The sequence below is a fragment of the Uranotaenia lowii genome, chromosome 2, assembly GCF_029784155.1.
Source record: "Uranotaenia lowii strain MFRU-FL chromosome 2, ASM2978415v1, whole genome shotgun sequence".
NCBI classification, from domain to species: domain Eukaryota; kingdom Metazoa; phylum Arthropoda; class Insecta; order Diptera; family Culicidae; genus Uranotaenia; species Uranotaenia lowii.
The window spans coordinates 59,784,632-59,795,957 of record NC_073692.1 but is presented as its reverse complement, the minus strand read 5'-3'; the positions used below and the strand labels follow the sequence as shown (position 1 = coordinate 59,795,957).

Below are 11,326 nucleotides of genomic sequence, written 5' to 3'. Positions count from 1 at the left end.
CCTTGTATTCATATTTTGGAAGCTAGAAGTTCTCTAAAAATAAGAATTCATTTTTATTGAAAATTTTGAAATTTCTCAGCATTATCATTTCAATTTTTTAGAAATTTAGAAAAGCATATTTATTACTTGAATTTGGCTTTAACCGAATATCAAACCTGACTTTAGTCTTCTTTTTTCGATTTGAATCACAAAGCTGCAAATTAATTTCTGTTTAATTTATCGATGGGATTCTTGTCAGAAAATTGAATTTCTAAATCATTCTGACCAAAAAATTCCCCCAAGCCATGGAACTTTTTTTTTTTAAGAAATGCTTTGAATGAGATACAAATACGGAACAAAATAATTTTCTCCTTACCTCTCAAGTACCTCTACCAAATAAGTGGCAATAATGTAAAGAATCAAAGAAGAGCATAATGCTAAAAGGGTAATGGAAATTTCCTCTTTTGTTTTACCTTCTTCACATAATTTATACCTGGCGAATTTGCCATTGTAAGGACCTGGATAGATTTCTTAAATACCCAAAGCTGTCATCAAGCTTTAGTATCGAAGTATCTATTGAACTGAGAGGAGCAAGTGGCTTACCAAGCAAAATGTGGAAGTTTATCGTTTTACTGATACTTATCGCCTGCGCGGTCTGCAGTGCTAGTTTGGAATCCAAACTCGGTAAGTTATTGTTACACTTCATTCATAATCTCAGTACAAGAAAGTGTTTACCATATCAGTTCTTCATTTTGGAGTTTTTGAATCTTTTAGGATTGAAATATTTCGTTGAAAAATGTCAAAGTGAAAAGATTTTAAAGTGGAATAAAAAAATAGATAGAATGTTTTTATTAAGTTTTCTACTTTTATGAAGACTCGTTTAGGATGTTTTGTTTCTTTTCAATTTTGAATATTGCATTAAACCTTTAAACAAAGAAATCTGCGTTTCAATAAAAACATGACAGGTTCTAGACCAAATTAAATTAGAATTGCTTCATTTCAACTTATAAAACAAGCTATATAACAAATCTTATCGATTTTTTTTCCAAATACAGTTAAACGTCATCACCATCCGGATCATCACGATGATCACGATCACGACCATGATCACGATCATGATCATGATCACGATCATGGACACGGACACAATCACAACCATGGTCCTGTAAAACAGAAGCGTCATGCGCCTTACTACTACGATGTATCCCCAGTTTTGGAGTACGAAATTGCTCCGCCAGCACCTGTAGTTCAACCTGCTTACTACAATCACTACAAACCACCAACTTACCATCACAAGCCCCCTTGCACTCATAAGCCACCGACAACTACAACTACAACAACCACCACAACTCCATATCCACCTACAACCACGTGGAAAACTACCTGGAAAACCACCAAAAAGTTCCATCCCAAGGACAAACTGGTCGAGAAGGTGACCGACAAGAAGGAGCACGTGATCGAGAAGGTAACCGGAACCGTGGACAAAATTCACACCCTAATCCAGGAAGAGGAACAGAAAAAGGCTCACTTTTTGAGCAGCAAAGTGACCGACGTATTGAGCTTCATTCACAAACCGTTGTCGGAGGCCAGGACTACCGATTCGGCTGAGGCTCGATTCTTTGGCGATAGTTGCGGATGTAACGACCATATTTCCAAGCTGGGGCAAGCCCTGCTGTTGTTGGATGCAGAACTGGCCAAGGTTAAGGCGTTCCTGTCGGCCAAGGAGACGGTTGTTTCCGACGGGAAAACTAAGATCGTGAAAGTGGTGAAAAAGTCGAAGGCCATTGAGGCGGAAGGAGAGGATGAAAATTAAAGCGAAGCAATAAAACGAGAGCTATTATTTATGACAATATTTCACGGGATTATTTTTGTTCATTTTCCGAATACAGTTTGACCTCTGACCAAGTGTATGGGAATTAAAGGTAAACAGCCATTACTCGATTTTCCGTTTCCTGCGGAAGCTCAAACACTTTAAACAGCCTTCATTCGATTCCTTGGAAAATCCATTTTTGATAAGTAAGTTTGGTTCAGTTTTTTCAACCGAGGGTAAAATCAGCCATAACTCTTGTAAGCGTGCGGTGGCATTCATTTGATTCCTCAGAAAAAAATCACTCTAGATATGTCTCACTTGGTTCAAAATCTTAAAGTCCGAACATTTTTTTTCTGTAATATTTGAAAATCGTCGGGGAATTTAGGTTAATACGCCCATAACTCCATTTTCCGATGTGTGTGGTGGCACAAATATCCACCATTTGATTTATCTGAAAAAAATAATCACACAATAAAGTGAATGAGACACTCCAACAAGCTTTTTCTGAACTATTTAAAAATTGTTGGGAAATTGAGTTACCAATGCGTGCGGTGGCTCAAATAGCCTTCATTAGATTCTTCCGAAAAAATAACACAAAATAGGTCTATTTTTTCAATTTTTCAAGCTGGACATGTCCCGCTTAAACTAAACACTATCTTAAAATTAAACTAAACATAAAGAGAACGAATCTCTGCGATGGAAGACTGCATCGATTTGCCTCTGAAGTTGGAGATGATTTTATTGGCCATCTCTTCGATAGATTCAATGCCTGCAATCCGATGAAGATCTTCGGTGCTGTGCCAAGGTGGAAGCCGCAAAATCATTTTCAGAACTTTGTTCTGAATCCTCTGGATGGCTTTCTTCCTCGTCTCGCAGCAGCTAGACCAAATCGGAACTGCATACATGATCGCTGGTCGGAAAACTTGTTTGTAGATGAGCATCTTATTTCGCAGACACCGGGATTTCCTGTTGATGAGAGAATAAAGAGATTTAGTGTATTTATTACATTTAGATTGAATATCTTCAATGTGATTTTTAAAAGTAAGATTCCGATCAAGTGTGAGTCCCAAGTACTTCGCGTGATCAGACCATTCTAATGAAACCCCATTAAAAGTTATGGAATGATTTTCATTAGGTTTTAAAAAGTTTGCTCTTGGCTTATGGGGAAATAAAATAAGTTGAGTTTTGGAAGCGTTAGGAGAAATTTTCCACATTTTCAAGTAATTCAAAAAGGAATTTAAATTTTGTTGCAATCTACTGCGTACCACCCGTAAATTTCGACCTTTTGCTGAAAGCAAAGTATCATCAGCAAATAATCTTCTACCTTTTCCTTCTGGTACATTTCCTGATCGGAAGTAAAAATATTGTATAAAATTGGCCCAAGTATACTGCCCTGAGGGACACCAGCTCTAATGGGTGTCCTTTCAGAGCATGAATTTTGATAGCTTACTTGTAAGGTTCGGCTAGTCAAATAATTTTGAATAATTTTGGTGAGATATACAGGAAAATCAAATCGAGCTAATTTAGCTACTAAACCTTTGTGCCAAACACTGTCAAAAGCTTTTTCAATATCAAGAAGAGCAACACCAGTTGAATAACCTTCAGATTTGCTAGCGTTAATCATATTAGTTACACTCAAAAGTTGATGTGTAGTAGAATGTCCATGACGAAAACCAAATTGTTCATCAGGGAAAATAGAATTCTGATTAATGTGAATCATCATTCTATTCAAAATAACTCTCTCAAATAGTTTACTTAAAGATGGAAGCAAACTAATTGGTCGATAACTTGAAGGCTCTGAAGCACTTTTTCCAGGTTTCAAAATTGGAGTTACTTTGGTATTTTTCCATTTATTGGGAAAATAGGCCAAGTGAAAACATTTGTTGAAAATTTTAACTAAAAAATTTAAAGTGCTTTCAGGCAACTTTTTAAGAAGAATATAGAAAATCCCATCTTCCCCTGGAGCTTTCATATTTTTAAATTTTTTGAAAATCAATTTAAGTTCATCAATATTTGTCTCACAAGAACTTTCAAACACATTTTGCTTAGAAAGAATATCATCAAATTCTAGGGAAATTTGAGCATCAATTGGACTTACAACGTTTAAATTAAAATCATGAGCAGACTCAAATTGTTGGGCTAATTTTTGAGCCTTTTCTGAATTAGTTAAAAGAAGTTTATCCCCATCTTTCAAAGTAGGAATTGGCTTCTGGGGCTTTTTCAAAATTTTAGTTAATTTCCAAAATGGCTTTGAGTAGGGTTTTATATCCTCTACTGCTTTAGCAAAATTTTCATTACGAATGAAATTTAAACGACGTTTGATCTCTTTTTGAAGGTCGCAATAAATTAATTTCAAATAAGGATCTCTAGTACGTTGATATTGGCGTCGACGAATGTTTTTCAGTCGTATCAAAAACTGAAGATCATCATCGATCAAAGGTTGATTGAATTTATGTTTAACTTTAGGTATTGAAGCGGCTTTAGCATTGACTATTGCAGTTGTCAAATTTTCTACAGCCAAATCAATATCTTCTATTGAATTCAGTGGAACGTTTACATCTAAATTACGTTCAATAAAATTCATATATCGCTCCCAGTTAGCCTTTTGAAAGTTAAAAGTTGATTTTAAAGGGTTTTCAATGGGACTTTGGGATAAAGAAAATGTTACTGGAAGGTGGTCTGAATCGAGGTCCGCATGAGTAACTAATTGACTACAATGCTCGCCTAAATCCGTTAGAACCAAATCAATTGTGGAGGGATTTCTAATTGAAGAAAAACAAGTATGCCCATTAGGATATTCAACAGTATAATAACCTGCAGAGCAGTCGTTAAATAAAATATTCCCATTTGAATTTGATGAAATATTATTCCAAGATCGGTGTTTTGCATTAAAGTCACCAATAATAAAAAATTTAGATTTATTTCTGGTGAGTTTTTGTAAATCTCCCTTCAAAAAATTTTTCTGTTCACCGCTGCATTGGAAAGGCAAATATGCGGCAACAATTATAATTTTCCCCATAGAAGTTTCTAATTCAATTCCAATTGTTTCTAAGACTTTTGTATTGAAAGAAGGAAGAAGTCTAAATTTGAGACGAGTATTGATGACAATAGCTACACCCCCACCTTGTCGATCAAGTCGATCATTTCGTAAAATTTTAAAGAAAGCATTGCTTTTCAAGTTATTGTCTGGCTTTAAAAAAGTTTCAGTGATGGCAGCAATATGTATGTTTTGAGTTTTCAAAAATAAAAAGAACTCGTCTTGGTTAGCCAGCAAAGATCTAGCGTTCCAATTCATAATATTTAAACATCTATTTGGATCCATGAGGGAATCGTAAAGTCATAATAATTTTGTTAGCATAATTAAAAGAAGTTTGGAAAGCTTCAAACATTGAATTTGCTTTCAACATAAGTTGCATCATTTCCATTAAATTTTGATGCAAAAATTTTAATTTTTCCTCAGTAATCTCACCCAAATCAACAAAATTGTTAGGATCAGCAAATGAAGGAGAAGAAAAAGTATTTGAATTTCGGGGATTTTCCCAAGCCTTCGCGTGAACGTTGAGACTTGGTTTTTTCCCATTTTTATTAGTTAAACCTGGAGAGGGCAACCCATTTTCAACCACCTCTGAGAACGATAAACAACGAGTCTGTGGCGCAGAATCAGCCCAGGTAACATTAAAATCACTTCGGGTATTACCCAGCCGTGATTCCAATGTAGGCCGAGGCTGACTGCGAACAGGCAGGTTGTTTGCCGGTCTGACGTGTGAAGACGAAAAAGAGGAAGGAGGAGAAGAAACTTTTCTGGAAACTTTGGGATTTTTCCTAGAAGCAACAATTTTTGCCCTAACGGGACATTCTAGAGAATTCGAGGAATGATTACCTGCGCAATTCGCACACTTAAAAAATTCTGTTTTTGGCTTATCACCACCAAAAAGGCATTTAGATTTTTCATGATCGAATGAGCCGCAAAACATGCATCTGGCATTCATTCTACAATTTTTAGTGCCATGACAAAAAGCTTGACAACGACGACATTGCGTAATATTTTGTAAAAAATTGGTATGGGATTTACGAAAAGGTTCAAATTTTACTCGACAATGAAACATAAGACGAGCCTTTTCCAAAATTTGCAAATTATTGACCTGATCCTTTTTAAAATGGATCAAATAAAGTTCAGGAGCAAAACCAACACTACTGGTATTATTCGTGTTGGTTCTTTTCCTCATTTGAATTACTTGAATTGGAGAAAAACCTAACAAAGAATTTAATTCAGCTGTGATCTCATCCGGTGTCTGATCGCCGGTGAGACCACGAAGAACAACTTTAAATGGACGATCACTTCTAGTGTCGTACGTAAAAAATTGGTGTTTTTTATTATTCAAATAATTTAAAATTTTTTGAAAATCATTAAAAGATTCCGCCAATATACGAGCAGTTCCCCTTCGACCGATCTGAAAAGAAGTCTTCACATCTTTAACGGAAGTGACGATTTCTTTTCGAAAGGCATTGAAGTCAGGAATCGTGACCGTTATTGGTGGAATCTTTTCGTTTTTAAGAGTATAAGAAGAAGAAGGTTTCTTAGTACTCTTATCAGAATTAAATATGAATATTTCCTCATCACCGATGTTATGAAGGACATCGAATGAGTTGGAAATTTCATCTTTTTTGGGCGATGGACCTGAATTAGTTTCGGCAATACGCTTTCTACCAGCCCTTGAGCCAGCCGATGACTTCCCCATGCTGGAAAGAAAAGAGAAAATATGAATAAAAGAAAATGAAAATAATTTTAGCACTGAAAAGTGCTGATTGAAAAACAGGTAAGGAAAAAAAATAAATAATGTAAAATGTTCCTGCAGGTACACAGCAACGATACGATGCTCCGGCGTACGTGTTGACGGCTCAACGGTACAGATGGAAGTGAACATGTCCCGCTTTTTTGTTGAATGTCCCGCCGTCCCGCTTTTTTCTCAAAATGTCCCGCTTTTCTTTTCATGGAAAACTTTCGCAAAGTTTACTGACTTATATTCGAAAAATCAAACTATTTTCTCAAAATGAACAACAAAATTTTTTTCGAATACCCATCGCTTTTTTCAAATTAAGTATCAATTTTTCAAAATTCACATAAGACGATACTGAATAAACCTAAAGTTACAACAAAATTCTGATTCAGTTTAGCGTTCTTGGAGCACTTTCAATCAATGCAATCTAAACAATATTGGTATAAAGAAAATGTTGTTTGAGTTTCAAATCACCAACGTATATAATGATGAGAGATTTCTTGAGTTTTTGACTTTTAAAAACAAATTTGAAATATATTTGTTACTACACAAAGGTTTTGAACGAGATGTCAAATCTGCCGATTTCATGGAGGACTTGGAATATTTTTCTCAAATAACGTGTCAATTTTTGAGAACCGTGGAAAATAACCGTGTTTATGGCAAAAAAACCGTGTAAATAGAAGTCATCTGTAAAGTTTCTATAATTAGAGAAAAAAAGGAAGTCATGTGAAAAAAAAAAACGGAACAAAATCAATCCACGTTTAAAAAAACCTTAGTAAACTTTCAATTAATAACTTTGGCAAATGGTATACGTATGAGTTTGGCAATACAATTAAGCTTTGTTTTAGAGTTTCTTAAATGTCGCCCATTTTTCGTCTGTGTCCCGCTTTTTTTCTGAAAGTATCTGGCAAGCCTATGACAACAGGTTCATTGACTATTTTTGGCCACATTAGTTCTCATTTCACAGTTTGTAAGTATCAGACAAAGAGAATTCTACAAGTTTGTTTACTATCCTAAATACAGAATTTTAGTCTTAGTTATTGGACAACATTAGTTATTGAACAGTTATTAGAAATTTTATGATAACCAGAGATCACGATCCATTCATAAGAATTTTTTTTTGGACTCTAGGGATCAATTGTATCTACCCCAAACATACATTTTGAAAAACTTCTTCTTAAAAAATTGAGAGTTTACTATTGCTTTAAAAATATGACATTATTAAGTTCATATTATACTACAACGATTGACATACTGGAATAAATAGTTTTATAATAATTTTTTCATGTTAGAAACATTTTAATTTAAAGTGATGATAAATCAAATCACTTTTTCAAATCACATTTTGTAAAAAAAATTCAAACAAAGTCTACTAACTCGAAAAATAACATTTATGAAATTCGTTGAGAAAACAGCATTGTTGTTTTGTTCTCTTTGGCTCATTTTTCTAGAATATTTGATATTTGTAAAACATTACTGTTTCAAGACACAGCGAAGGAATCAAGAATCCCCAGGGATCCCAAGTATCCTCATTCTCCCTTACTTATCGAAACTGGTTTGACAAGCAGTTGTCAAAAGCGGCAGCTGAAAGAAGCTTAAAAACTTGAGAAAACTGGAAATGGACCTACATTTTTCGAAAAATTGTCAATTTGGTAGTCTCAGAAATTCTTTTCCATGTGTTTTTCGATCTTAATGAGATGAAACATGTACCGGATCAGTAGGCGTGTTTCGGGACGGACGGACGAAAAAAATCGGGCTCTTAAAGTTTTTCTCGAAATTTGGATTTGTGGAAATGTGGATTTGTGAAAATGTGGATTTTTATCGAAAATGGCTCCAGTTTTGATTTTACCATTGAATCTCAGATTACGTAAGTTGAGCCCAGTCTTAATGTTTTACATCAAGAAACAATCCCAGCCGGTCATTAGCACTACTTTGTTCGACGTACGGACGGAGTTCGAGCGACAATGGATTGCAAGCAGGGTTGATACCGGACGTCTTAAAAATCCGATTCATCCTACAACTTACCGAAGCTAAGTATCTTTTGATTAGTGTTCTCATAATTTCCTATTCACAACATGGGAATATGTAGTTAATGAAAATTCGGTTCTTGATCTTTTTCGCACCCAGATATTCATTCATAAATTATGTTCTTTTTTCTGCGTTCTTTAGAACAATGGTATTTAAGGCAAATCCATCTGAGCAAGACCTTTTAGGTATTTTTTTTTTCTTTTAGCAGTTTTGGTCGAGTTAAATTTTAAACAAACTAAAGCATTGCTTACTCAAATAAGATTTGAAGATTGCGTATTGATGTGAATTCTTTATCCGGGTATGTAGCACTTCATTCGAACTTTTGAAGGCTAAATAACGATAAAAACTAAGTTCGTGTTTAAGGTTAAGGTAGTTAAGGTAGGAAAAAATTCCTGCATATTTACGTAAGTTCAACCGCCCATAGCAAACGAGGGGTCCTTTAAAAGGATGATTGATCCGTATTTTATTTTCGATAAAATTATCATTTAAAGATTGAAAAGCAATTACTTGCGTTTTAATTAACCATGATAGGAATTTATCTGAGGCATTTGTCAAAAACAAAATTTTCTAAAACAGTTCCACAATCCAAGGAAAATTTCACTCTTGTTTAAAAACGGTGAATCGTGTTACGGCTTGTAGTAATTTAAAGCATTGTTCTTTTCATGTTACAGTTTACATGGAATGTTATAAACCATTCTTTATACTTGATAAAAAAACAAGGCTCCAATGAATGTTAGCTTGATATTTCTTTTAATGATTTTTTTTTCAAAACTAAACAATCTTACAAATAAACTAAATGTCGAATACTCAATTGAATTAAAAACATTTTTATAAAAAGAAAGTAAATGTTAATTCATTGATTTTGTTATTTAAAAAAATATTCCTAGTTCAACTGAGAACTTTTTATAAATACATACAAATAATTTCCTTCATCGATAGTTTTGTTTGAGAAATTTATGAGGATTTAATATTGGGGTCAAGATCTCTTTAATCATTTTAAAGTAAATTTTGAATTTTTACCAGAAAACATAGAAAATTTATTGTAGAAAACCTAAATCGCTACACTAGTCAACAGTGTCTCCTGATCATATCCTTTCACCCAACGCTCCAACCCAAGTTTTTTTGCTAGGATGCAGAGGTGACCTCGGTCCTAAAGCGCGACATTGTTCTTTCATCCCTTTCTCGCTTTTCCAATCTATCTATTGACCACTAGGACGTGACCGGCGCCGTTATTGATGATTAAAGAGAGAGCATCAGTTTGGGCCTTGTGAATGTGCTGTCAGTTCCAGACACCTTTCATTTGACCTTTGAACAAAATTGGTGGCCTCGGTCAATCACGGAGTAGCAACCATTGGCGATGTGGAATTCGTTCTACTGAGCCACGCCTGCGATCATGGGATTCGAAATCCATTTAACCAATAAAGAGTTCAAAAGCCTATTGAAGAAATTAAACGGAATTGTTCATTATTAATTTTTTACTAAGAAATTTTAATAAAGCATTTCGGGTTCAATGCTTAAAGGTGGATGTGAGTAGTCAATCAAGCTAAGCTAAGCTAAGCTTAATGAGATGAAACATGAACCCCGTCGGAAGGCGGGGTTTTGATATAACGGCATCAGTTCGAAAAACATATTTAATATTTACTTTTCATATTAGTTGTAATATCTCAGATATGTTTTTCTCAAGAAAAATGTTTTTGCTCTAAGAAATCTTCCTTTAATTTTTCTTTTAAATTAAAGAGCATTGTGGCACTAAATAAATCAAATTCGATTTGGCCAGTTCCAAAAATATAATGAAAATATACGATACTTGACAGTGAAATAATAACATTTTAATTAGATACAACACAACTCAACAGGTTTGAAATCGTTATTTCGAGTTTTATAAAAGTTATGGCCCATCAAAGTTGCAAAATATTTTTTGAAATTTCAAATTCATTCCAATACGGTTTTGCAAATTTCTTCCAAATTTTGTTAATTAGGTGCAGGGAGGTGCTTGTGATGGATTGAGATTAACAAATTTGGTAGAATTTGCAAATCTGAAGAAATAACATCATTTTTCCAAAAACTTTTTTTTTCAAAAAATATAAATAAATTTGATATTTGCATTTTTTTGCATACTTTAGTCTATATCTTACATACATAATAACATCTAACATACATAAAAATATCGCAATAAAAATACTATGAACTTATTACTTTTAATCTTTAAAGTATTATTTGTGAATTTATCATTCAAAAATATCCACGCGTTTTCGATATATTTGGATTTTGATGAATGTTGTTTTAAAACAACACTATGCATTAAAGAACTCGAAAGTTCAAAATTAGCAAATTAAGTTTCTTCGAGTTGCCGAAACTGTTTTGTTCAAATTTGTAGACGAGGGTTTTATCATAGAATTTATAACATTTGAGATTTTTCTTATTTTGTCTGCATTGTGTTAAAATAGACAGTAGAAGCAGCATTGTTTTTCATCAAGTATTTTTTAACGAGAAAGCGGAGATTGCGGGTTCAAGTCCTGCCGGTGAGCCGTTGTATCTTTTTTGAAAGATTCATAATATTTACGACTTATGTTCTTTCGTTCTTTGATTCTTCATGTTTCTCTAATACTTTCCATCATCTTCGAAAAAAGAGATAAATACATTATGCTATACAGTGTGATTTTGCTACTATGCTGCCCTGATATATCAGTACAGTTCGCAAAACGGAAGTTCCAAATGATGGTTGTTTGCA

At 34.0% G+C, this 11,326-nt stretch overlaps 1 protein-coding gene across 1 annotated transcript; it reads left to right on the top strand.

Annotated features, from left to right (window-relative positions):
• Positions 1-554: 554 nt before the first annotated feature.
• LOC129749681 (uncharacterized) lies at positions 555-1,831 on the top strand. The gene is made up of 2 exons (XM_055744728.1): positions 555-663; positions 1,035-1,831. The coding sequence occupies exons 1-2, from the start codon at positions 591-593 to the stop codon at positions 1,790-1,792; spliced, it is 831 nt and encodes a 276-aa protein (XP_055600703.1). The 5' UTR covers positions 555-590; the 3' UTR covers positions 1,793-1,831.
• Positions 1,832-11,326: the final 9,495 nt, after the last annotated feature.

Coding starts and splice junctions, on each gene's coding strand:
- LOC129749681 (XM_055744728.1), top strand. CDS start 591: ATGTGGAAGTTTATCGTTTTACTGATACTTATCGCCTGCGCGGTCTGC. Junction 664..1,034: donor TAGTTTGGAATCCAAACTCG/GTAAGTTATTGT, acceptor TTCCAAATACAG/TTAAACGTCATCACCATCCG.